The 25,968-nt window shown below is 54.0% G+C and overlaps 10 protein-coding genes across 10 annotated transcripts; 4 read left to right on the top strand and 6 right to left on the bottom strand.

Annotated features, from left to right (window-relative positions):
* Nucleotides 1–1,458: 1,458 nt before the first annotated feature.
* On the top strand, nt 1,459–2,658 carry MFIFM68171_00125 (cellulase; the record flags this gene model as incomplete). The annotated part of the gene is made up of 3 exons (XM_071055547.1): nt 1,459–1,935; nt 2,011–2,205; nt 2,293–2,658. 3 exons carry the CDS (start codon nt 1,459–1,461, stop codon nt 2,656–2,658), a joined length of 1,038 nt encoding a protein of 345 aa, XP_070911648.1.
* A 577-nt stretch (nt 2,659–3,235) lies between these two features.
* MFIFM68171_00124 (uncharacterized protein) lies at nt 3,236–4,048 on the bottom strand (the record flags this gene model as incomplete). Its single annotated transcript, XM_071055546.1, has 3 exons — nt 3,236–3,263; nt 3,391–3,836; nt 3,902–4,048. 3 exons carry the CDS (start codon nt 4,046–4,048, stop codon nt 3,236–3,238), a joined length of 621 nt encoding a protein of 206 aa, XP_070911647.1.
* A 906-nt stretch (nt 4,049–4,954) lies between these two features.
* On the top strand, nt 4,955–6,402 carry MFIFM68171_00123 (Heterokaryon incompatibility protein-domain-containing protein; the record flags this gene model as incomplete). The annotated part of the gene is made up of 2 exons (XM_071055545.1): nt 4,955–6,294; nt 6,375–6,402. 2 exons carry the CDS (start codon nt 4,955–4,957, stop codon nt 6,400–6,402), a joined length of 1,368 nt encoding a protein of 455 aa, XP_070911646.1.
* A 466-nt stretch (nt 6,403–6,868) lies between these two features.
* On the bottom strand, nt 6,869–8,542 carry MFIFM68171_00122 (Inactive tetrahydrocannabinolic acid synthase; the record flags this gene model as incomplete). Its single annotated transcript, XM_071055544.1, has 1 exon — nt 6,869–8,542. One exon carries the CDS (start codon nt 8,540–8,542, stop codon nt 6,869–6,871), a length of 1,674 nt encoding a protein of 557 aa, XP_070911645.1.
* A 3,610-nt stretch (nt 8,543–12,152) lies between these two features.
* Nucleotides 12,153–13,124, top strand: MFIFM68171_00121 (GST N-terminal domain-containing protein; the record flags this gene model as incomplete). The annotated part of the gene is made up of 4 exons (XM_071055543.1): nt 12,153–12,231; nt 12,304–12,350; nt 12,430–12,467; nt 12,557–13,124. The coding sequence occupies 4 exons, from the start codon at nt 12,153–12,155 to the stop codon at nt 13,122–13,124; spliced, it is 732 nt and encodes a 243-aa protein (XP_070911644.1).
* A 650-nt stretch (nt 13,125–13,774) lies between these two features.
* On the bottom strand, nt 13,775–14,971 carry MFIFM68171_00120 (uncharacterized protein; the record flags this gene model as incomplete). The annotated part of the gene is made up of 2 exons (XM_071055542.1): nt 13,775–14,755; nt 14,807–14,971. 2 exons carry the CDS (start codon nt 14,969–14,971, stop codon nt 13,775–13,777), a joined length of 1,146 nt encoding a protein of 381 aa, XP_070911643.1.
* A 1,758-nt stretch (nt 14,972–16,729) lies between these two features.
* Nucleotides 16,730–18,203, top strand: MFIFM68171_00119 (Alpha-galactosidase; the record flags this gene model as incomplete). Its single annotated transcript, XM_071055541.1, has 4 exons — nt 16,730–16,823; nt 16,877–16,971; nt 17,034–17,097; nt 17,152–18,203. 4 exons carry the CDS (start codon nt 16,730–16,732, stop codon nt 18,201–18,203), a joined length of 1,305 nt encoding a protein of 434 aa, XP_070911642.1.
* Nucleotides 18,204–18,796: 593 nt separating this feature from the next.
* MFIFM68171_00118 (uncharacterized protein) lies at nt 18,797–19,153 on the bottom strand (the record flags this gene model as incomplete). The annotated part of the gene is made up of 2 exons (XM_071055540.1): nt 18,797–18,826; nt 18,878–19,153. 2 exons carry the CDS (start codon nt 19,151–19,153, stop codon nt 18,797–18,799), a joined length of 306 nt encoding a protein of 101 aa, XP_070911641.1.
* Nucleotides 19,154–19,240: 87 nt separating this feature from the next.
* MFIFM68171_00117 (uncharacterized protein) lies at nt 19,241–21,616 on the bottom strand (the record flags this gene model as incomplete). Its single annotated transcript, XM_071055539.1, has 6 exons — nt 19,241–19,440; nt 19,499–19,935; nt 20,005–20,117; nt 20,174–20,195; nt 20,589–20,997; nt 21,397–21,616. The coding sequence occupies 6 exons, from the start codon at nt 21,614–21,616 to the stop codon at nt 19,241–19,243; spliced, it is 1,401 nt and encodes a 466-aa protein (XP_070911640.1).
* A 1,050-nt stretch (nt 21,617–22,666) lies between these two features.
* MFIFM68171_00116 (uncharacterized protein) lies at nt 22,667–23,283 on the bottom strand (the record flags this gene model as incomplete). The annotated part of the gene is made up of 2 exons (XM_071055538.1): nt 22,667–22,982; nt 23,069–23,283. 2 exons carry the CDS (start codon nt 23,281–23,283, stop codon nt 22,667–22,669), a joined length of 531 nt encoding a protein of 176 aa, XP_070911639.1.
* Between the last annotated feature and the right edge of the window lie 2,685 nt (nt 23,284–25,968).

Raw genomic sequence — 25,968 nt, 5'->3', positions numbered from 1 at the left:
GGCGGTCACGGAGACCAGACTTTCTGCCAGCTTGAAAAGCGTACAGAGGCACATAATCAACGCCGATAAAAGCTGATCGTGGCAAAGGACAACCGCGCCGTCAACACACATCCGTTCTAGTCCAGCATTGTGGTCTATAATTTTGGTGGCATGCGGTGGGTGGCGGTACCTCAACCGGTTACGTAGAACGGTGAGGAGCGAGATGACTTCGTAGACAATACGAACGCTCACTCCAACGAAGACCGCTTCAGGTTCAACGACTGCGTTGACGTGGAGAACCCGCAGGTGTTTAGCTGTGGGACAGGCTACACCAAAGTTAGCTACGACAGGTTCCAATGACTAGGTGACCAAATGTTTCATAAATTAACCTCAGCCCCATGAAGACACTCGTTCCACAGCTCATAACAAGATTAGGACGGTAAAACAGGATCAGGTAATTAGGATTCAGAACAACGACAGTACGAAACATACAGGACGATCATGGTAGGCCGATTTCCTCAAGACCGAGGCAGCGCCGAGCACGTGCATCTGGCGAGATGGCGGCCTAGACTGCAACAGCTGCACCATGAGGGCGAGATGCATCGTTTTCGCCGTTCAGGGCCGGCTGGCCGAGAGCATCAAGAACCAGTGCCACCGGGGCGGCAAGGTGTTTTTTTTTGCAACAACGACGGGGTTCCCAAATCATATTCACGGCTGCAGATGGACAGGGTGGTGAGTAAATACCTGTTAGTCTTGTTTTCGCATGGTTCTTTTACTGATTTCTCCCTACCGCGACCAGACATGTGATGTCACCGAGGCAGACGTAGCCTTTACGTTCAGCCTCAATGACGCTTGCAGGCTTTAGAGACACGACATGCATTGTCGACATCAGACATTAAATCCCAAGGTGCCATGCTTAACACAAGCTCGAAGTTCGTCCCCGTGTTGCACTCCAAGCGTCCGGATGATATACCTGTTTGAGTACTATTCTACTACAAATATCCTGCAGAGGTGGCAGGCATGCTCCTAGCCTCGGAATCAACTTGCCATGGACCTAACCGGGCATCGCGTGGCGGGGGTCTGTGGAGCATTTGGAAACGCTACCCGACGGAAAGGTACCCGGTCCTCCGGAGCTGCACGTACTCATGGCCGAGGCGCGTGGTGATTAGTGGATTACGGCATAAAGCGCAGGACTCGGAGTAGACGGCTTCTCAATCGACTTCGGAGGGGGATCGACCGGTCGGTCTTGGCCACCGCGACAGCATTTTCCATGACGAATTTCTCCGGACATGTGCACGTGCGCGGGTGGGAGGCTGGCGTGGTTCTTGATCTGCTTGAAGAATGAGGATAAGGGTCAGTCAATCGATATCGGTAACGTTATAGAATAATATAATTATACTCCCACCACGTGGGTTTGGGACCTACCTATTATCACCGCCCTCCAAGTCCTGTGCCATCACCAATATGCACATCACCAATATGCACATCACCAATATCTTGTCCGCTCTCCTCACCATTGGCGCCACCACCGTCTCGGCCCACGGTTTCCTTAAGTATGTCGACTACGACGGTACCCGCTATCTCGCCTGGCAGGTCGGGTCCGACGAGTATGTGACGCCGCCGAACCCCCTCCGCTTCACTCGCCACATCAACACTCTTGGTCCCGCCGTCGACTTCACCAGCAACAACATCACCTGCGGTGAAGGCGGCAACGTCCCCACCCCCGCCATCATCAACGTCCAGCCCGGCAAGCAGATCAAGTTCGTGTGGGACCAGTGGGGTAGCTCCCACTCGGGCCCCGTTATGAACTACATTGCGAAATGCACACCCGACTGCGCGAGCTTTAAAGGTGACAGCGGCCCGGCGTGGGTCAAGATCGATCAGATGGCTTTTGACGCCAATGCGAGCCCGCAGTGGGCGAGTGATAAGCTGGCGACACTTGGTGCTTCATGGACTGTATGCCTCTTTTCCTGTTCCCAAACTGTATTTGAACATCGTCGAAACATGACCACTAACGTATATCCATAACAGTTCACCATCCCTCCCAACCTCGCAGACGGCGAGTACCTCCTCCGCCACGAGATTCTCGGTCTCCACGTCGCCGGAACTCCCATGGGTGCACAATTCTACCCGGTCTGTGCTGCCATCAGGGTCTCCGGCGGCGGCAGCGTGCAGCTCCCCACCGGCATCTCCCTTCCCGGAGCTTATGACCCCACTGACCCCGGCGTACGTTTTCATCGACTATTTCTCTCTCTCTCTCTTTCTTCGTCTCCCTTCTTAACAAACACCCACTAATATGTATCTAATGTTCAGATTCTGGTTCAGCTCTGGCGCGTCAACCAAGGCCAAGTCCAATACACAGCCCCCGGCGGCCCCGTCTGGTCCGGTGCTGGGCAGCAGCTCCTTGGCGCCGGCAACATCCCCGCCATTACTCGTACCGTCTCGGTTTACACTGCCGGTGGTGTCACGACTGAGACTCCCACCCCCACCGTTACCACCTCGGTCAGGACGTCTCCTAGCAATGTTGTTGTGCCCTCCACCTCAACTGCGCCGAGTGGAACCCCGCTGGCTGGCGCATGGCAGCAGTGTGGCGGTGTTGGCTGGAATGGAGCGACGTCGTGTGTCAGTGGTTATACCTGCAACAAGGTTAATGACTACTACTCGCAGTGCCAGCCTTAGATAGCTTGGTGTGAAAGCAATGAAATGGTGGTCGAAGTGTTCATAGAGAAAGCGTGTGTATATACTGCATATATCAACAACCCTGAAGCTCAAAGAACATTTAGGCTCATCACACTAGGTTTGATGGTGGATTGCGGCAACCAGCAAAATTAGTAGTCATATCCCCTTACACAAGTTCGGCCCTGACTCTTTTCGCGCGCGGCGGTTCGGCAAGCTCCTACTACGAGGGTTTTAACTAATTATGATATAAAACTCTCTATCCACAATCAGCAGCCCAGAGCCAACAATCCTAGAGAAGGAAAACAAAGGAAGGAAGACATTGCGCGAAGCAAGGGAGCTTATGGCCACCTTGGCTTGACTTCCAGAACTCAGCTCTTTGCTGTTGATCACATGAGGCGCTCCCACTGACAACAGACAGTACTCCACCCGTTCGACATCCGGTCCAGGAACCCATCAAAACGGCCGTACGTAAGAACTCCGGGACGTTCAAATACAGAGGTCTGAATTTGTCGCCAAAATCAGCAGATGTGCTCAACCCCCGAGGAGGTGTGTCAGCGAAGACCGATGCCAGTCTTCTTTAATCGTACTGATCACAGGCACGCCATCTATGTTGTTGTTGTTCGATATTGTTAGCTTAATGCTCTCGAGGAGACTTGGGAAAAAAAAAAAAAAAAAAAAAAAAAAAAAAAAAAAAAAGAGAGAGAGAGAGAGAGAGAGAGAAAAGCAACATACTTGAGGCCGAGCTGATGAGTAAAGGGAACGCTCGCATCATCCTCGCTGTGGGAAGCACCGGCGCTCTTGCTCTGTAAAGTGACGCGCTCTCGGGTGGCTAATATCGAAGAGTTGCCACAAGGAGACCAAATCCAGCTGGCTTCCGGTATGGGCTTGGTCGCGGTGAAGAGTTGTCCCGGAGCCCAGATGCCGCCACCTTCGATAGCGAGCTGAGTATCGATGACAGCGTCGTACGCGCCCGTTGTGAAAGTATAGGTGGAGTGAATGATTTTGGTCAAGCCCTCGTCGAGCGACGCGTACCCATGGTATGTGCTATCGGTGATGGCGAATTGGGTGCCGCTGGGGTTTCTGACAGTGAGCTGAATAACGCAGTCCTTGGTTTTCTCGGTTGGGCTATAGCCGGGGCCTATATGCACATGGAAATAGTCGTAGCCGATGGTGAGCGCCTATCGGCCACAGCCAGGAATTAGGTCGGAGTATTCGAATTGCTCGGCCTGGCCCTGGGACTTACATCCGCGTCGGGGGACATGCTGACGGACACAGATCCCTGGGGACAGCCATTACCCGAGTAGACCATCTCTTCGACCCGGACAGTGCCTCTGCCGGGGAGCTGCGCGGCAACGACGAGGGGAAGAAGAATGGACGCGGTGAGCTTCATACCGCGAATACTAATTGGCGAAGGAGAGAAAAGGGTGGTTTAGTGGTAGTGGATTTTTGCAAGAAGCACTGAGAAAGAGGGCTAAAATGATACCATTGCCTGTGCCTTCGCCTGGGGCTCAGCATTGCATATATAAATAGCTTCCTTCTGCTTGGTTGTACTTAGTAATCGAACGAAGTTTAGTCGCTGTAGCGTTACGTCGCGAGAGCTGTTGGATGATACACTAGATCTATATTTTGCTACCTAATACTTCATAATGGTTGGGAAGATAATACATTTTTGTGTTAAAAACAGGTTGTCCGCTGGCCTTAACCCGGTAAGAAGAGACCATCCTCCCAAGGATAAATACCCATCTATATTTGCGTTTATTAGCCGGACCTATTGATGTGCAGTTCAGCGTAATCAATCTACCGCTCTTTGCAACATCTGTCTCCATTCATTTCCCAACAGCGTAACTGCTGTTTAGAACGGACAAGTATGGCCGGGAAGGCTTGCCTCACCGCATTGAGTTAGGTCTTCTTTACCATAGGAAGAGAGCTGGCGGTTGCTGGCAGTACTGCAACGGCAGGTTAAGCTCCCAGTCAGCATCCGCTAATGCATGACACTACAGTTTATATAGGATCAGTCAGTCGTACGTGCAAGTTGTTGAATGTATACAGAGCGCGAGGCGGTCGTGGGAATGCTGTACATATGCATGGTTTTAGGGGGCGTTGACCTGACACACGGGAAGCTTGGCGGCGTGGAACAACTATTTTCAGCGTCAGCCGCTGACACCTCAGTTGCGGAGCTCCTAACTCGTATATGGTGAAGGCGATCTACAATGTTACAAAGTTTACTTACGTTGGGATCACCTTAAATGAGAACTGCTTCTACGAGTGAGCTTCTACGATTGGTAGCTCGGTACCCATGGACGTCAAATTCCGGTACATCCCGTTTGACCGCCCAAATGAGCAAATACGTCTCCTCACCGTCCGCCCTGGTCTGCCAGACTTGCCTCTCCAATGCACTCTCACCATCGCGCCGCTGAAGCCGCATCCGCCACCATACGTGGCCATCTCGTATACATGGGGTCCTCCGACACCAACTACCAACATCACCATCGATGGGCAGCCTATGATCGTCCGCCAGAGCTGCGCCGACGCTCTCCGCACGATGCGCCTGCATCACGTCGGCGTCCCAGTGTGGATAGACGCCATATGCATTAACCAAGCTGACCTTCGCGAGAAGAGCTTCCAAGTCGGCATGATGGGTTCCATTTATCACAGCGCTGTGTCCGTTGCCGCCTGCCTGCAGTGCGGCGACAACCTATCCATGTTGCGGAACTTGTACCCCCTAATCCCGCCCACGCTCAATGCTGGGTATGACCAGGAAGTCTTTGAGCGCTGGCAGGCAGCTGTCCACACCATTATGGAGAATGCGTACTTCACCCGTATGTGGATTGTGCAGGAGATTGGTCTCGCCAAAGACTTGCGCCTGTACAGCGGCGAGGACGTACTAGGCTGGACTGAGTTTGAGACGCAGTCGTACGACTGGCGCAGCAAGATGATGTCGCTCAATCGCTATCCGACTGGCCCTGATCTCGAGCGCGAGCTCAAGGAGTTGTCTGATACCCGAACCGAGATGGGGACGCACCAGGTTTACGCGCACCAAAAGCAGGACCTGACCCTCACGCTGACGGGTCTGCTGTCCAACCATCTCAAGCGGCGGTGCGAGAACCCCCGGGACAAGATTTACGCCATGTTGCCTATGTTGAAGCACGCCGGCGGCTTTGACTCACATCACATTCAGCCCGACTATAGAAAGTCACTCTGGGAGGTGCTCTGGGCCTATGTGAGCACGATCAGGTTCCCTGCCGAGCCCGAGCGGAGAAAGAATTCGCTATCGACTGGCTTTGAGCTTTGGACGGGCCTCAGGACATTCGAAGGCCTGGTGGATTGCTTCAAAGTGGCATCCAGCGATATTGCCTTTTTCCTCGAAGCCAGGCGCTCGCGAGATGAAGAACAACCGTTCCATCCGCAGGCTCCCCATCAACCCAACTACATCGAGACCCACTTCCTGGGCTATGCTATGCGAATTAGCTGCCCGAACAGCAGCGCATACGACTCTCTAGTACGGGCCAATGATGCTCTCTCACGTTTACAAACCAATAGGCACTTCTTCACCGTCTGGCCTGGTTTGCCAGCCGCCGTATTCACCGTCGAACAGGGCTCGATCTCCAACGACCCCGAAGCATTCAGCATCTCAGGGTATTATCCCTGTCATGGGGAAGTTCCAGCTCTTCAGCGATTGCCGGAAAAGTGCGATTGTCGCTCTTCATCTTGTCCAGCGAAGCGTTCAAAGCGAGAAATTTGTAAGTTTGTGCTCCTGGTGTTTGGTAAGGGTTGTACATGCCGGGGAGCACCAGGCTAACGTTTTTATGCTTATCCTCCAGATGTACATCCAGAAGATCTCCTCGCCATGGTGTTCCTCACTCAGAACTCACCAGACAAAGCCATTGAGAGGTTTACCACGCAACATACCCGATCCTTTATTCGGATGTGGGAACCAGCGCAGCAGGCAACGAAGAAATCATCACGTAGTCTGGTGACCTCTGCCTCGACATTGTTGGCGAGCATCGGGCAATCTATCCGTCGATCTTGAAATGGATTGGTGGTTTTTTACAACAATCTTATCATTGCAGTAGTTACATGGTAGCTCAGCCTGGGTAGACTCCCGCAGCTACTAATCCAGTTCACGGACGTCACGATGTCATCTGTCCCTGTCAACTACTACCCCATGAGAATCCGTCCGCATACAACCAAATCAGCCAGGCCTCTGCAGCTAGATGTTCCCTTCCGCCTTCCGCGTCGCCATGTTAGCGAGGAGGATGTTGTTGACGTCACCTCCTGCGCTCTGAATCGTGAGCGGATTCTTGACTGAGAACTCCTGCCAGCGTCTCGGGATGTCGCCGCCGGCCGGGGGCGCAGACACGGCGAGCGCCCTCGTCTCGGTTTCAAGTTCGCTGACGACGTATTGCCCTTCGGACCCGATGGACTGGTGAAACCGCCAAAAGCAGTCAGGGTCCCACTTCTTCTTGATGGCAACGAGCCGCTCATAGTTGTCTCCGTAGTAGGCCTCCTGCCAGTTCGCCTGCGTGTCGTCTATGTAGTTGAGATAAGCCGCTTTCCCCTGTACAGTGTACGGCGCCAGCATGTGTTTGCACTTTTGCTCGAACCTCCTCATGACTTCGGTCTGCGACGGGTGGCTCCACGAGAACTTGATGTTGGCCGCGTACTCGCCTTCCCTCCAGAAGAAAGCCGTGTCGGTGGGGGACTTGGTCGACGTGTTCCCTCCGATGTGATCCCACAGGAAGTGCACGCTCTGCCGAGAGGTGCCGTCCCCGTCGGCTAGGCCGGGGAAGAGGTCCTTGTTGGATAGGATCTCTTTGGCTTCCTCCAGAAGACACAAGACGGTGTCAACAAATTTGCCGTCGATGGCGCCGTGGGGGAATATAAAGGAAGAATGGTGGTGGTAGATCTTGCTCCGGATGCCGAAGCCCGTTTGCATTTCCATCTGGATCCAGTCCATCCATTTCATCTCCCGCAGGTTGACGTCGGGGGCGTAAGCCAGCAGAGGTTCGATGAGCGGGAGACAGCGGGTCATGGGCCCGTTGTACAGAATCGTCATGTCTCCGACGAGATCTCCACCGTTGTCGGACCGCCAAAGGGCATCGACGGAAAGTTCGCAAGGCCATTTGGTCTTGTTGAACGTCTCCATCATCTTGAGAAAGTCTTTCCTTTTCTCGGGGCGCGAGATCTGCCAACTCAGACTCCCGCACACGACCGCTCCGTTGGAGTCATTGAGCTTGTGGAGTTGGGAAACGATGCTCACGGTAACGCCAAAGTTGCCACCGCCACCGCCACGGACCGCCCAGAAGAGGTCTTTCTTGTCCTCTTCTGTGTCGGTCGACTTGACGGTGACAACATTACCGTCAGCGGTGACGATGGTCATCTCCGAGACCGAATCTACCCCCAGCCCGTAGCTGCGGGAGAACGGGCTTAAGCCCCCGCCGAGGGTAAAGCCGCTGACGCCGACGGTCGGGCACTGGCCGCCAATGACCAGGTTCGTCGGGTCGCATTCTGCCAATTTGGCATAGACATCCTTCCAGATGGCGCCGCCCTGCATGGTGACGGTCATATTCTCCGTGTCGATGGTTACTTTGCGCATGAGGCTGATATCGAGGACAATGCCGTCCTGGTTGAGGCAGTACGCGGCATAAGAATGGCCTCCATTCTTGACAGTCAGCTGGAGCTCGTGGGCTTTGGCAAATGAGATGGTCTTCTGGATCTCCTCGACCGACTTCACGATCACGATGGCCAACGGGGAGATCATGCGGTACAGGAGATTGCCAATCCAGACAGCGGCCTCGTACTCGGTCGTCCCGCGGAACACGACCTCTCCGTTCGGCAGCTCATCATTGAGACAATGGAGTGCCTTGATGGTAACATCAGACATGATGTACTGGTGGTGATTGCTGTCAGTTGAGATGGAGTGTCGAGATAGGTTGCCGGCTTCCGACGGACTGTTTCTTATCTCAACTTGGAGGAGACCGGAAATTTCGTCGGTGAGGAGAGCTGTCCTTTATGTCCGTAGGCACGACTCTAGTGAGAGGGGAAAAGGGGTTCAACTGTTACGCGCAATCTACCCTTTCGCACTGCTCCCCTCCCAACGGAACCAAAGCGGAGTCTGCAGCTGTACCCAAACGACAGGCTTGGTTAGTCAACAAACAGACATCGGCAGCAGCGCTTATGCTTTTAATTCTTCCACGTTCCCAGTGCCGTGCTCCCATCCTTGAATTACCCTCTACCCCATCTTCCGCCGATCCCCTGATGGAGCGGGATTATCCATGGACACGACTGCTCTCCATTGGTGCCTTGTGACTTGATCAGTTTCTGCTCTAGTGGCAGCCACTCAACGCAGTGCCAGAGACATCCGAGTAGCATTGGCGAGAGGATCGAAACCTGCCCAGCAGCAGACGCGGTACCTCTCCTTTGACGAGGAGGGGCTTGAGTAGACCTGGCCCACTCGGAAGAAGAAACGCTACATGTACATTTCAGCTCTGGCGTCGATGCAACCCTGGAGCGACACCTTCGCAGACTGGGAAAAGATCTTCCGGCACTAACTCACTCCTGGAAGATCATTTTGGTTGCCATGTTTCTAAGTTAGCTGAAACTGGATGGCGATCGTGGGGAATTCCGTCAAAGGGCAAAGGCGAACTGCTATTGGTAGATCCTGGATACACAACTTAAAAAGAGCCGAATTTTGCGGGGAACTGGCCAAGTTGAAGTGCCCAAGACAAAGGCAGGCATCCTTTCCGAGACAGTGATTACGTCTGCGGCGCGCAGAACACATGCATGCCGTGGCTAGCTGTGAGACAGTTGCTTTGCACCAAGAGACTGTTGAGGCTTAGTGGAAATTCAGGTCACATTTCGGGGTGGGTGTGGCTGGCGAGGGAGCGGAATGGGATTGGATGCTCTATTCGTGCCCAAGAGGCATCCGGCGCGGGGCAGAAGCTCGATCGTCCAATGCTGATTGCCATATGCGGCATGAACTACGCAGTCGGCAAAGTAGGCACACTGATCTTTCCAACTCACGGGCTCCCACCTCAAAGTATAAATCGTGGCGCGGGTAGGGGGCAACTGTTTGTGGTACAGTGTACAGTACCTATACTTTTACTAAGGGGTTCTTACAACCTGCTCCAGCCGCGTAGGATCTATTATCCTTAAGAAGGTGTAATGTTGGTGTTGAATGGACAGGTTAAGGTACTTGCGGAGGCCCGATCATGCTGCCAACTTCTCTCGTCCCAAATCCCCTCGCCAACCAGTAAGCTTTTGAAATTCACCATCTCCACGGGAAGTATTTCCAAATTTGTCGGACCGCATCATTACGTGCAAGACATGGCGCTGAGCTGGTTGAATGTGCGCCATGCCACAACGTGTATGATCCCACAGATAAGGTGATGCCGACAATTTGTCTGCGGCCAGAGTTGTCACATCACAGCTGTCACTGAAGTTAGTGACCCACAGCGAGCATGCCGCGATTGCCTGACTACCTTAGGTAGTATAAGCAAACCAGCTTACCAGCACATCCTCCAGCACATCCTACAGTACACCACAACACGTCCCCCGTTCGCGAGCCTGCCGGGCGACCCCTCCCTCACCCACTCACCAATTTGCCTTTCCCACACCCGGCTTACCGCAACGTTGGCACTGCATCCGCTCACTCCCAAATACATGCCTTGAGCTGGCGTCATAGTTCTTCCTATCAGCTAGTTTGATCCAAACCACTGCTTCTAGCATCTCACACCAGAACTGCGGCAAATCCTCTCACCGTCCGTTGACAGGGAACCTGCGGGGCAAAGATGGTCTTCGAGAAGAGAACACGCGGCGCTTACATCCAATTGAAGTTTAGGGTGAGCTGCAGCCAAGCAGCCTAGCGTATTCAAGGAGGGACGTACCTAATTCTCGAGGGAATCCAAAGTGCTCGGTTTCCGCGATGAAAATCTAACTAGTATTTAAGAGAGTTTATGATGGGACCTCCATTCTTATTCCCCTGCTACGACGATACCGATTCATGGGTAAAATAGAAAGCAACGCAGAAAGCACCAAACTCTTGAGCATCATGCTATTACCGGTAGTGGTGGGTCCCCTTCAGGGACGCATTCATGGATCTTTATCGGCTCCGAGATCAGAAGACAAGAATTTCCGTTGCTCCCAATAACCTTAGACAGCGTTCTGTCCCCGTTGTGAATGCCCATGTCCTCCAAGAGCTCGAATCGAAGGCGATATAAGCCGGGGCGTGTAATATAGAGCTCGTGGAAGAAGAATTCTTGCACGATAAGCTCATCACCAGTCCTTGATGCATCACAGGCGAGAGATTCTGTAATCCCTTTGAGGATCCTCACGTTTACTTTGCGCTCCTGATCCCAAAGGGATGCTCGGACACAAAGCGTCTTGGCCGAGAGTCTCCAGCGGGTCGCATCATGAACCTTCATCTCCACCCTGACTACAACCATGGGCAATGGAACGCGGGTAGATTTGTGTGAATCAGGCGGTGATATCTCAAGCATGAACGCTGCTCGTACCTTTTCTGGTTGGCATCGTCTTTGGTAACGTGGGAAGATCGCCAGCAATGTGTTCATTAGAGATTCTCGCTCTTAGCATTGTGCCTACAATGGTAATGGCTTCGGGTACCTGGACTTGAATACAAGGATCGTTTCTAGATTTTTATACTATTTGACTCCGCAGCTCTAAACCTGCCCCTTCTTCACGAACTAAGTACGATGCTCCAAAGACGCACTAATAGATGGAGCTACAAAGATAAGACGTTAGTCATGGAGAATTGGTGGGTAGTAACAGCCACCTTGTTACGCTGATTATTTCTTTCATCTCTTGCTGCAGTATGTTTCCTTTGTGGTTTGTTTCGTCTCAAAAGTTTTATTTGCGGTTGCCCTATCATAAGGTACAGTACCTATGTCTTTGAAGGGGTCCTGTACTCTATACTAGTGCCTGCTTATCCAGTGGATCGGGGCGTCCAAGGGGATGCGGGAAACCACATGACCGCTGTAGATATCCATGATATCCATACGGAAGACGGCGATAAGGTGGGTTGGAGCAGAATTGGAAGTGCGTTGGGTCGGCCCCACGCATGCATTCTCCACGACATAATCTTGTATATTTACTTTTAATAAGGGAAACAAATGGGCTGACGTCGCTGGTGATTTCCAAGGTTCCCACCTCAAGTGTCAATGCCGACACTTATGAGCATCGATTCCCAACTAGGCAGGTCACTTACGGAGCTCACATTGCGTCGTGTCCGATCCCCATAGTACAAAGCCAAGACTTGACTGGAGCGATCGGACTCGGGGGGTTCCACTGAGATGGCTTGCAAGGACGGGAGCCCCGCCTGTCTGTCTTACAAATCCTTCCGGTTATTAATTCCTATGAGGAACTTATAAAAACCCGTGCAGTGCTGTCCCAGCCACCACTTTGCATCAGCCATCCACTACCTTTCCTAGTAGCAGTAAAATTGGAACATCCCCTCAATTCACTGCGAGATCACTAAGATGAGCTCGGGACAAATTGTGCTATTTGACATTCCTAGCAAGGCGCCACGCACTGCGTGGTCGCTCAATCCTTGGAAGAGTAAGCGAAGCGACCCGATGCTGGGAGACAACCAGACAAGACGTTCGAGCCTAGCGCTGACCGCATGCTTAGCACGGATGCTTTTGAACTACAAGGGTTTGGACTACACGACCGAATGGGTAATGAACCCCGTTCCATGATCAAGACGGCGTCGGCGCAACCCCCTAGGTGCCTTGTCTAAACATCTGGAATTCGCAGCTTGAATACCCGGAAATCAAACCTCGCCTCGAGCCGCAGTACGTAGAGTGACCAACCCCTCAGCTCCCGGTCCCCTCTTTCCCCACCTTCCCCTCCGTCATCCTGACCACCGATCCTATTGCAACAGCCTCCCTCCCAACGAGGACGAACCTGCCTACACCATCCCTGCCGTCCGACTTCCCGACGGCCGCTATGTCATGGACAGCCTCAAGATCGCCGAGGTCATCGAGGCCGAGTACCCAACGCCGTCCGTCCACCTTGATTCGCCCTACCACGCCAGACTTAGAGAATTCATGAGGGAGTTGATGGGGCGCCTACAGCCCGTCTACGTCGTCAACGTCGTCAAGCGCATCCTCGACGAGGTGAACGCGCCGTACTGGAACAAAACGCGCGCAGCGTCGGTGGGTATGCCGCTGGACCAGTTCGAGAAGGAGAACCCGGTCGAGGAGTGCTGGGAGAAGGTGGCGCCGGCGATGAAGGGGGTGACCGCGCTGCTGGAGGAGAATCCGCAGGGTCCCTTCTTCATGGGGAGCGAAGTGAGCTATGCTGACTTTATGTGGGGCGGTTTCTTGCTCTTTATGAGGCATATTGGCGAGGAGATGCTAGAGGAGCTGCTCAAGGTGAGTGGGAATGCCAAGGTGCATCGTGACCATCTCGAGGCTCTGTCGCCTTGGACAAAGAGGAATGATCACTGAACCTGAGTCCGGCTTGCCACACGAGAACGACAAAATGAAACCGTTTTCGACGGGCAAAAGTGGAAGACACGCACGCAGGACGCAGTCACGGCCGTCATTTACTTAGTCGAACCGTCAGATCAAACAATCCAAGCGCGTTTACAGTAGCATTTTTAACCCTGCCTTGCCCGCCCTAGACTGTGTTTCAGGGTAGACCCCGGTCCGTCCTTACACAGATCCGGGAATTGCTTCGAGCGGAGACGACAAAATAGACGCCACAGAGGCCCCGAGAGTCCATCAAGCCGCGTATAATTGACAGGGACCCACAGAAACGATTAACCCTAGGCACGGGCTAGTTAATCAAGTACAACATGTTTTGCCAACTCTACTAGTGGTGCCTTCAGAAGTCGGGCCAAACGATTCCCCCGGGTAGGTCGATCAGGTAGTCACACATTGTGGGGGCTGTACAGGGAGGCTATGGGAATCAAAGTGACCCCGGTTTAAAGACTAAATACCTAGGGCGGTACGAGTAATGAGGGAGAGCCTAAATGCAACTGAGGGAAATAATTAACCCTGGAGCAACCGAATCGCCCCGCAGCGCTCCATAACGAATAATGAGCGTGCTGACTTAATTAGGCTTACTAATTACATATGGGAGAGACTTTATACACTCAAAGACCGTTTACCCTTCTTACTTCGTCCGTGAACCGCTGGTGAAGCTCCTCGAGCGTCATATCGTAGTCGGGCCGTAGAACAATGCTGCCTCCTTGGTCGTTCTCTATAATGTTGGCAATGGCAAAATATTTGTCTCTAGGGTCTGCCGACAGCCTTGAGCGGAAATCAAAGGCAAGATCCAGTGGTGTTCCCACTATGGCAGCCCCTTCGCGTCGAGCGGCCTGCCTCATCCGCGTATCGAGGATGTTCAGCAATCGGGACCAATCCAAGGAAGACGCACGGTTGCGTAGCGGCATTGACCAACCGGGGGATATCACGGCGGATTTGATGCGAAACAAAATGCTCTTGACTGTGCGGAGGTCAACAACCCAAGAGACCTCGTGTTCCCCGCTTATCAATGTTATATGGCGGGCCAAAGTCGCCTCCTGGACGGTCCAAATGCGGGTGAACCAAGGGCGATGTATGATATCCGTCAGGGATTGTTCAATCTCTTCAATGGGAGTGCTTCTCCAGGGACCGTTGTCAGGGTCAAGTTCACAATCCGTGAAGTATCGTAGGGTCCGTATAGCCGTCGGGGTAGCTGCTGTGGGTGGGCCCAAATAAACGGCTACATTCTCGGCAAGGCGGTAGATCTGGTCCATCATACCGACTTGATGACCTCTCTCCGTCACGTTATCCTGCCAAATACATACAGCATCAACCCAAAGAATTCGGTCCGATGTGGTCAGCCGTAGAGTGTGAATGGCTTCGAAGAGATTTCGGCCGATCTTTACGCGCTGGCCGTCGATAAATATCACTTCTTCATCCTTGGGGCACCCCCAGACATAGGAAAGCGCCTCGAATTCTGGCGAGTCCACGAGGGAAACTGTGCGGATCGAGGTGTGGATGGCCTCCTCGCTTCGACCGGCGTGTATTTTGAGAAGTCTTATTTCCTTCCTAGCAGGGTCAAGTGGCATATATCCCAAGTATCTACCGCCCTAATCGGCTTGTTAACCATGCAGAGCACGTCGGAATTGGCTGAAGCATACCGAGAAGCTGGTCGGCGGAAGACCCGGATCATCGTTCGTGAACTTGGCGTAGAATCCGAAAGTGATCTTCCAGCCTTGTGACAATCCTAGAATCCACCGATCAATGCCAAAAGGGAGAGATCTGAAATGGATTGCGCGATAGTAAGAACGCCAACCGAAAACCATTCTGGCCCAAACCAAGGTTCACCCGTTTGACTGAAAGTGGACTCTCAAACACTGGGGTAGAAAGCTTTCGGAGCATGGTTTTGCATTTCGAGAATTGAGCTGCTCACCTAGTGGGCAAGGTATTTAAGAATTCGGTGAGTACGGTTCCATGAGGCGGAGGCTACCTGCGCCCCTCCCTCTATCAGCTATCAGTGGCCGGATGGTTACACGACTTTCAGAAGTGCGGAGAAGTTTAGCACCAATACCGGCACGCCATAATGCTTGCGTCCATGCCGTTCGATTTGCCTCAAATTACTAACACGCCGCCGGCCCGGACCACGGCCTCATGCCGGGTTCTGCTACTTCGCAGATTACTAGTAGCTCATATCAACGGTGCTTTCGCACATTCCACTCGCCGTAATTAAACACAAACCTTTCTCCGTTCTACACCATAACCATGGACCCCAATAACAACCGCAACCCCTGCCAATATCGCTTGTGGCCCTTGGGGCAGCACCGGTTGACGACGTGGTGGTCAGAGTCGGTTGTGCCGGGGTCTCAGGCAGCTTCTCGACGCCGGCCGTGATCGTAGCGTCGGCAGTGCGACTAGTGAGTTGCGCACTCATGATTTCAGTCGCTAGGTCTTCGTTGTTGCTCTGAGATACGCCTATGCCGAGTCACCGTCGTCGGACGGTGGAACATATAATAATCGCAGATCGTCCTGCTTGTGCCCGGTAAGTTACAGCTCGCAGCGCCAGTCCCGTTGAAGTGAGAAATCAACCAATTAGTTATGGGACGTCAGGGACACAGCCTTTCGCAGCGTTTTCACGATGACCGCAGACCCCAGTGATTTCAAACACCCCTGGGAGGGAGCACTGCTGTCAAAACCCCTTTCTCTAACAAGCAAGAAGACGTAGTAGGGGAAGGGGGTGCATTATCATGATGTTATTATCCCTTGCTTTTTACGCTTAGCGCGGCCGGGCAATGTCACCCTTAGGTGACGCTACCGTAAGGTTACCATGATGGGTAAGTTAAGGTAGCTAAGCGGGAACTGTGATTACTACTAGTTAGTACCTATCTTCTCAGTCCTTAGAGCACCCGGCTGCGCGTTGTCATACTATAGTTCTCGTCGTTCGGTGCTAATCTCTACTGTAATTAGGAAATGACAGATGTCACCCTGTGCTTCTACTAGGGAGCTACTGTTAGCATGGAGAAATGTACAGTGATTGGTAACATTGGAAGCTAATTACGAACGTATAACACAGGGTTATGCCACTTTTACGGTTTGTTGCTAACCCAACTGATACCCCTGAGAATGAGGGCATTGAGAAATATATTACTGCTGCCGCATTGACTCTACCGTTGGAGGGACAGTAAACAGAATCCACGCGGGCCACAGCGGCGGCCGCCATGCGCAATAGCCGCAGCCCATACATGTCCCCGCAGATGCAGGGGAGTGTGTGTGATTGGGGCGGATCACCGACCGCGACCGCGTTGTCGAACTCACCAATGCTAAACCCCCGGAGAAATCCGACCGGTGGCCCCAGTGCCCGCCGAAGTCACGGAGGGGAAGTTTCCGCTCCCACATTCGTCGGTCGATACGATATTTAGAATCTTTAAGTACTGCGATTGTGATATTCATTCACATGGACATATAAACCTGGTTTAAAAACAGGGACAACCCAAGCATCACTCCTTTCTCGTTGTATGCTATCCAGCAATTTGCAGTCCACTTCATAACCTTAGACCTCGCAAAATCTCGCCGGCACCCGCTGAGAAATGACGCTATCTGCGGTTCTCAGTCTATTCTACGTCGCTGGCGCCACAGCGCTGAGCAATGGCGTTGGAAAACTCCCTGCGCTCGGGTTCAACAGTAAGCCTGCTCTGTATGTCGTGAAGACGGGCACTGAGTTCCCAATCTGACAGCGTGGAACTTGTATCAATGCGACTATACTGCCGATGAGTTGCTTAGACAAGCCCAGGCTATGGTTGACCGTGGTCTTGTCGAGGCCGGATATACTGTATGTTAGCCCCATACTGTCCAATTAACATTCTCTTTTTGGGCAAACTAACCAAAAACTAGACATTTATGCTAGATGATTGCTACAGCTTGAAGGAGCGGGATGAAAAGGGGAGAATTGTGGAGGGTAGGAGCTCAATCGATTGTCCATACGCGGACCTCGAGACTGATATGACGACAGACCCGAAAAAGTTCCCTAACGGCATGAAGCAGTTTACCAAGTCCCTGTCGGCTCTCGGCTTCCGAGCGGGCATCTACAGCGACGCCGGATACCGCACCTGCGGCGGTTACCCAGGATCCTACGGACACGAAGCCGAGGACCTGGAGACCTTTGTGGAATGGGGCTTCGACTACCTCAAGTACGACAATTGCTACATCCCGTTTGATAACGTGACCCAGGAGAACGTCTACGGGCGGTACGCGCGCATGGCCGACGCCATTGAAACCCGCGCCGAGAAGACCAAGTCCCGTCCCGTCCAGCTCGCCCTCTGCGAGTGGGGCTGGCAGCAGCCGTGGATCTGGGCCGGACGACTGGGCCAGTCGTGGCGCATAGGGGGGGACATCCGGCCCTGGTGGTCTGCGCTGGCAAGCATCATCAACCAGGCCAGTTTCATCGCCAGCGAGACGCACTTTTACGCTCGGAACGACCTGGACATGCTAGAGGTTGGGAATACCGACAAGGGAACGCCGCCAGGCAACCTGACGTACGACGAGGCCAAGAGCCACTTCACGGCCTGGGCGCTGCTCAAGTCGCCACTGCTGATCGGTTCCGACATGGCGTCAGCTTCGGAAGAGACGATTGAGATCCTTAGGAACAAAGACCTGCTCAATATCAGCCAGGACCCCAACGTCGGCGAGTCTATCGCCCCGTTCCGCTGGGGGTACAACCCGGATTACACCTGGGACCCCGTCCATCCAGCAGAGTACTGGACTGGAAACTCGTCGTACGGCGTGGTTTTTATGGTCCTGAACACGCAGGATACACCGCAGCAGATGTCGTTCAACCTGACAGAGAGCTGGGCTATCCGGGCAGGCCGCGTCTACTCGGTCTATGACATGTGGTCCCACACGGAAAACGGCACCGCGTACCGCAACATCTCGCTCACGCTCCCGCCTCGTGGTGTCGCTGCGCTGTTGCTGAACGACGCTGGCCCGGAGCCGGAAGGCATTGAACCTTACTGTGCTGGGTATTGGCAGTGCAGTTACTCCAACGGGACGTACTACAGTAACTAAGTAGAAGCTCTGGGATAGCGGGCGTTGCGGAGTTTACTTGGATGAGGCACTTGGGGTCTAATCTTGTATAGTAGCAAAAATTGGGGCTGTTGAGGCTGAGTCAGAGCTTATAACCTACTAGTACTAAGTGCAGAAAGCGTGTGGCAAAAGTGGGGGGGGGGGGGGGGGGGGGGGTGGGAAAAGTAAGGGGGCTGGTTAACAAAAATTGACTAGTAGTAGTATACCTTCGTAGATACATCTGGTCATGATTCGAGATCATTATTTCCCTCCAAATTCTCCCCCCTGTACCGGCACGAATCTCACTTTGAACTCGGGCTTGATGAGAAACCCATAGTGCAGCAATGTCTTCTCCAAATCGAATTGTTGTCCACTCACTCTGACAACGTCAAATGTCCACAGCACCTTGGCCAAGAACAGTTTCCCCTACATCCATGCCATTTCCCTGCCCAGGCATACACGTGGGCCAAGACTGAAGGCATAGAGGCCGCTGCGGGCGTCGTTGGTAAACGCAGGGTCGTAAAGTGGATGGTTTTGTGGGAGCCAGCGCTGGGGGCGGAATCTGAGCGGATCATGGAAGAAACGAGGGCTGCGGGCTAGGGGAAAATGCTGGTTTGGACATGAGTCTGTCGCAGTAAAGTCAGCATGGTATTTCGCAGGATAGAGCGAAGCCCTACTCCTTTTGGTATATAGTGCCCATCAACTACAGCGCCAGGGCTCAGGCGTCGGAGCCCGGTATTGATTCTCGGAAGCAAACGGAGGGACTCTTCAAGACAGGCATGTAGATAGGGGAGGGATGTCAGAGCTCGCGATTCAATGTCGCTATAGCTCTTGAATGCGCCCCTGATTTCTGTGCACAAATACCTGCAGCAGTCCAGCTCTTCTAGCAGAAAGAGGAGTGCTCCGTAGAACCAGTCCGCCATGGGACCCCACCCAGCAAACATGACCTGCATGGCGGCGCAACCAAGATGCCTGAGCTCACGCTTGCTGGTGGGAGGGGAGTGTCGTCTGGTAGGATGTGCGCGAACTAATCAGGGTGATTAACGCTGTTTTTCTGCTCGATGCGTCGCTCCAATCCTCGGCGAATTGTCCTTTCCATGACAGCAAAGGTCCCCAGCTTCCCAACCGGCGGCAAGGAAGTATTGGAACGGGCTGAGCAGAGGGAAGCGTTTAAAGACTTGGATGACAGTAGCGAACCTGTTGAAGCCGAGGAGAACGTCGAGGTAAACTGTGTTTGTGTCTTGGGCATCCACAAATAAGCGATCGCCTACAGGCCAGTTGTCATCGGTTGAACTTACTGTCCTTCATCAGGTGCATCTCCCCGTGCCACGTAAGATCCGCACTCAAGTCCATAGCCAGCCAGTTGGTCCAAGCAGCGAGTCCGACGCCTCCTTGTGCTGCGCCGAGTTCCTTCATACGCGAGATACAGCTGTCCATGTACTCATGGACCAAAGGCTCCATCGCTCGAATGGACCGGTTGCTGAAGGCTGGAGAGAGCCTGCGTGCGACTTCACGATGCCGGACAGGATCCTCTTTCCAGACGATGCCGCCAATATCTTTATCACGGTTTTGGAAATCCGTCTTGACGAAGACCTCAAGGTTTCGGTGATGGGGCCGGTAAATATCCGCAAAGGCCTGCGGAGTGCAGAATACAAGCTCGTTCGGGGCGATGCGCACGACGTCGCCGTACTCGCGTAGAACATCCTCTATGGCCCAAGGGTATCTCCCCGAAAGCCTGGAATTTAGATGGTCTTCAGCTCACCGTCTTGGGAAACATGTTGGAGAAGGCACGGGGCAGACTTACCAGTGATAGGCATACCAAGTATTGGAGACTGCGGCGATGCGGGGGCCGGGGAAGCTGGAGAGCGGGTGGAAATACAATAGATAGATACATCTAACTGCTGCGTAGACGGAGATCTACCGGCTTCATTGTCAATTAGGTCTTCAGCCGCAATACAGAAACCGGAACTTACAGCGCCAAGGGTCACGGTCGCACTGATTTGCACAGTCACCGGATCTGACAAAATCTGTTGAACCAAAAACCACAGCCATCGTTGGGGAGATTGTGGTAATCAGTTTAGAGCCTCCCGCAACAGATAAGGTGGCTTTGGGTTCAAAACAAGCTGAACCTCAAGGGTTGTGAGAAAGCCGGTTGAGGTCTGATGATTTTCCGCGTTTGGTGAGATAATCCTGCGTAGTGCTGCGCCACAAGGCACGCATGATATGCCTGATTGTGTAAACTTGATATACATGCTGGTGTGTGTATGAACTTAACATCTCTTATATACACATTTGCACAGGCTGCTCCATAGAGCCCTATAATACTCCCCAGCACCAGTGCCTTCAACCCCCACGCACTACCACCGTCAAAGCAATGCCTTCCTAAACCCCCTCCACCACCCGCCCTTGGACCCCTGGCCCTCCTTCGCAACCACGACATCCCTGCCGTCAACCCCAGCGCCATCCCACCCGGGCCCCTCTTCCTCCTCCAGTCCTCCCAGCCCCACCAGCCCGGTCGCGCGGCCGCTTCCGTAATCCGCAAAGCCGGTCCCCGACTGTCCCAGAAACTCATCGATCGCCCCCAGCAGCTCCCGCAGCGCATCCCGCTCCCGCTCACCCACCTCGTCGACGAGCTTCTGATCCGGCTCAGGCGGCACATATAACGGCATCGGACTCCCGCATATACCCGCCACAGCAGCGGTAGCGTCGTCTTCATCCCGTTCCCGCACACCCGGTGTCCGGGGCTCCAGGCCGTCCAGCCCCAGTCCGTACAGCCGCAGGATGTTATCGATGGTGCCTGTGCCGAAGTCAGCGTTGGCGTTGGCGTTGGCGTTGGCGTCGGGATGTGGGGCGCCGCTGGCGGTCGGAGAGGCAGCAGCAGTAGCGGCGGCGGCGGTGGTGGTGGTAGTGGTGGTCCGGCGCGGGCGACGGCGCGGTCGGGATCGGGATCGGGACCGCGACGATGCACGCGGCTGCGGCGCTGGGGCCGCGGCCCCGCCGGCGTCCAGTCGGCGCGTGCCCGGCCTCGCCGCCCGTCTGTCCCGGCCTCTGCCCCTGGTCGGCACGCGTTGGGATCTGCGCGGAACGGGTAGGGAATGGTCAGGCGTGTAGATGATTGGGGACTCGGGAAGGTCTAATTCTCGATAGCGGCGAGGACGTGGGGGGATCGTTGGTATTGACGGAGGAGGGAGCAGACAGGGGTGGTGGAACTGGAAGAGGGCGAGGTCGTCGAGTTCGTCGGAGCTGGGCTCCGATTCGTGTTGAGACGGCGGGATTCTGAACACCGGAGAGAGTGTTTTCCATGCCTGGTACTGCTGGACGAGTTGCGCGGCCGGCGGCTTCTGAACGGCGAGCAAGACGGGTTCTGGAGTCTTTTGGACCGGAATCACCAGCGGTGGTAGGAATTCTGGGCGCATCTTGGATACAGGCTTCGCGAGTTCATAGCGAGTCTGTCTTCTGCGAGGAGTTGATGGTGGAAGGGGTCGGAAGAAGGTTTTATTTTTCCTTCGTAGAGGGCGCATCTCAGAAGATAGTTGCATTGATTACGGTTTCGAACGGCTCTTGGCTCGGGGATGCGGACCGTTAGAGTAGTAATGCGGGAAGACAGACGAAGAAAGTCGTCCCCCAGACTTGAGAGGCTTACTTCGACGTCCAAGCAATAAGTGTAAGAAAACGAGCATCCCCGGTACGCCAACACCTGACCCATGGCGGTCCTCAACGGGATCCCCGGTACACATTATGAGTTCCGAGTCGGACAAGTTTAGCGCAGTGGCTTATTGTGGGCTTCTTTGTTGACGATTCCGGCCGGCGAATCGCAACTGCTGTTTGTGATAAAGGATGGTGGCTGATTATCCATGGCTCCAATACACAGCTCCATCCGCGGCTGATGGCTGATGATGGGAGACTCGGACTTCAAAGGACCCGGTCTAAGCCACCATGACATGGCAATTCCGCTCTCTGCAACGGCATCAACCCTAACCCTGTATTTGTCCGGGATAAGCTTCCTATTTTACCATCACCAGCGGAGCACATATTGATCGACGATGCCATGCCATGGTTCGTCTAAAATATTTATGGTTAGTTTGAGCGGGTCTACAACAAGATACCACGGTAAGCGGAGAAACTCGGCGGGTTGAGAATAGCTATTAGCGGTTTGGAATTTACACGCTGCTGTTCAGATGTTGCGCTGACTGGCACTATGGGTAGGACGACTGGGGTAGACTACTTTAAATAGCACACGTCGATCCCGATGCCGCTTGGTCTGACAGCGTTCCTGGCATCTCCTGCTTCGACCATCACAATGAAAGGTATCGCGTGCTGACTGGTTGTCCCGCATCGCCATGCAACTAGAAGAAGAAGAAGAAGAAAAAAAAAAAAAAGACAACAATCCGAAAATGCATTTGGATATTCCCCGTTTTGGCCCCCCTCCATGATGATCCTGTAACGCCGGTAAACACACACGAAACCTAACACCACATCTCCCCCCTCCCCCTCCCCCCCGACACGGCGACTTGGAGCGGCACGGGCAGAGGCATTCGCCCAAATGCAGGGCTCGCCCCGCGCGCAGGGGAGGCCCGCCTCAAATCATCGAGCCGCTTCAGCAGGTACGACTTGTTCCAGAGCCTCCGGACGTGCAGCTGCTTGACGCCTTCGTCGTCGTGGCCCGGCACTGGCTCAAAGAGGACCATAGACTCGGCCCAGCGGCTGGCGCACTCCTCGTCGCAGTCCATAAACGTGAAGGTCACGCTGTCCTCATCGTCAGGGAGACGGCAGGTGATGAACCTGATGTTCTGTCAGCGAGTTCCCAGTTCGCGTCTGCAAAGCACGGAGAGGCGAGAGGGGCGTTGGGGGGTTGGGGGTTTATGTACCAGGTGATAAAGTCGGGGAGAAACAAGCTGACTTCCTTTGTCGTCGTGTGTAGTTGCGGCGATCGCTGGTAGCCCGGGATTGCTTGCAATTGCGGGGGCCGCAGGTCCTGCGCCCGGAGGTATGCGGCATATGCCGCGGCAACGGCGCGGTGTGAGAATACCAGGCTGATGCGGTTGTCAGTGACCGAGACGTCGATGGCGACGAGGTTTGGCATGTTGATGGGTTTTGACGGTTGCGGGTTTGTTTCAACCCGCAGCTCGGGGGGAGGCAAAGTTGGCGGTGAAGGTCTCGGAGCGCGGGCGAGTGGAGAGGAAAACCCGCCACAGGTTTGATTTCCGGTCGATGGAGTCGAAGGCGGACTTTCAGGGTGAATCGGCGCCCGAGAATGTTGTTTCGTCTCGTGCTCTGCAGTCTGGTATTAGTAGCATCACCAAGCGGGAACACCGCAAAGCAAGGCCCGTTTCGAGTCATCATAGCCGCCTCTGTGCTGCATTGTTGGCGTAGCTGGCGCTGCTGGCCCACGGGGAAGCTGGTCATTTTGGCGGCCTGAACCAATAACGAAGCACCAGTTGTTCGGCTCAATTTTGTCTCCCACTTATCATGCAGGCAATTCCCACTTCGTGGCCCTCACACAGCCAGTAATCACAGCACCGGAATCGCCGCTATACTTGTCCTGTCGTTAGCCCAATGCCAGCTTTTGATTTTTGGCCACAGATGGGCCCCAACCGCCCTCCCTGGGAAGCCGGCCTGTCAGTTTTGGATCGCTGGAGTTCCATTCAGGTACAAATGGACAGTCTCGCCCGCATTTTTCTCCCTCATTCTGTCTGCCAACCCGAGCGGGCAAAGAACGGTGAGCGGCAGGATAAGGTCAATGACTCGACTTGTTGCATTGAGCCGCTTGTCCTTGACACCCGACTGCACCAATCTATTGCCATGAATATGAAAAACTTTCGGTTGATAAGCAAAGAAACCTGCATCTTGGAATGGCCTGGAAACAAGACGAACACACCTACCAAGACTATCGGTACCTGATATGCATTTGTGCATACAACCCAACTGTCACAACCCAACGTTCAAGTGTTCCCTGCTAAGTTTCACGGAGGGTTTCTGCACAACAAAGGTGAGTACAGAATCAAAAATGCCAATCGACTCCGAGCGGATAAACCCAGCAGCCGTGGCCCCGACTTGTCACGCCTGTGCCGTCAGATTCGGGATCTGTCGAGGCAGTCAGAGTTTGTTGTCTGTACAATCCGTATCAATCGCCGACGAGGGTTAAAGCTGGGCTCGCTCTTGAATTTCTCTAGTTTCGGCATGGCGACTGTTCTCATTTTTGACGCTCAGGAATCTCCATGACTTGCCCTCAGACTTGGACTTGATGTCAACTACCTAGTCATTCGAGCCATGTCCACCCAAGTCGTTCAACTCGAGAAGTACAAGTAATCCGTGAAGCGATGGTCAGTCAAGAGCATGTCGCCGCTTCAAATGCCGTCCCGACGCGGTTCCTCTATCGTTTGGGGCTGGGACTCTCGGTCAGTAGACAGGAGAGTGCCGGAGCCGAGTCATAGAGCCTTACTGCAGACCGCCGGGGCGCCTAAGCGAGCCCGGCAACTTCAGCAACAGCAGCGAGGCCATGCCGACGAGGAAGTAAACCGAGATCGGGCCCAGACCGATCTTTTGACACGGAGTGACCGAGTTCATACGCGGATGGTTCACCCCGGCCTGTGCGCCGTGCCGGCCGAGGACACCGATGATCTCGGGGACTCAACTGCCGATAGGGGTCGGCCGCTATATAAACTGACTCTCCGCCACCCTTCGGATAAGAAACCGGGTATGCGACATGAGAGGGGTCCCGCCAGCTGCCAAATCCTTCCTTGAGTGCCCCCCTGTCCACGAACCTCTCCTGACCGCAACCATCCATCCAAACGGACCGACCCTCTCGCCTATCGACCCAAAACGGGCATGGACAGTAACATTGCCCGCTGTCGGCCACCGAAAACCCCTCTCAGCAAAATGAGAAGCGAGCGACCGGCTCGGGTTCCTCCGTCGCTCAGAGCTGCCGAGTAGCCAAGAGGCCAAGGCACGGGCAAACACGCAAAACTAGAGCCCTGCATCATTTCCCGTCCCCTTCACGGGCCAATAGGCTGCGTCCGGGGCCCAATGCAGGGAGGGTTCCGTTGTGGCGCGCGCACTGAGCGCATTGTCGCGGGGTAAGTAGCACAAAGCGGTTCAGCTGAGCGCGGATCCAGCGAATTCCTCGACCGTTTTTGGGCCAGATTAGTCGGATGCCTCCAGTGGACAACGCCCCGTCAGAGAGTAAGCATTTTGAGTGATAGGAACCAATACTTGTATGTCCATGTGGAGCAACTACACTAGTACTGTAATAGTGAAAGCATGTTAAGGATTTCCATCCTCTGACGCAATCTTTTGACTTTGCAATATTAGCAACACGTTTCGCCAAGGCGTGCTAGCCTGTCGGGGAGGTGGGATGAACAGCACGCCCCCCACGGGCCTCGTCCGTCAAGGTTCTCACGTCCCAGATCGGCCCATCCGTTTTCAGCGGCAACCCGGGGCCGTGCATTTGTCGTGATGTACACTACCGCAGCAAGCCAGAACCCAAAGCTTGAGATGTCGGTTGCGGTACTACAGGATAAAGCTTGAATTGCACCCGTAACCTGGTTCCCGGGTCGCAATCTGAGACCGGTCTCACAGCACGTTCCCACGTTCGTCGTGAGCTTGGATCTGGCAGGATCAGCGCTGAAAATGCCAGGGATATGTGAGAACTTGAGCAGGATCTTGAAACGCATGGATCCATGAACGGTCAGGTAACCTTGAATTATTTCAATTTTGACTACTACTTATATAGTACAAAGCCAAAGTCTCGCCCCTCTCTTTGCCCCGT

Source organism: Madurella fahalii, assembly GCF_045866475.1.
Source record: "Madurella fahalii IFM 68171 DNA, scaffold_1, whole genome shotgun sequence".
NCBI lineage: Eukaryota > Fungi > Ascomycota > Sordariomycetes > Sordariales > Madurella > Madurella fahalii.
Note: the sequence above shows the minus strand (reverse complement) of the source record. Positions and strands in the feature narration are given on the sequence as shown.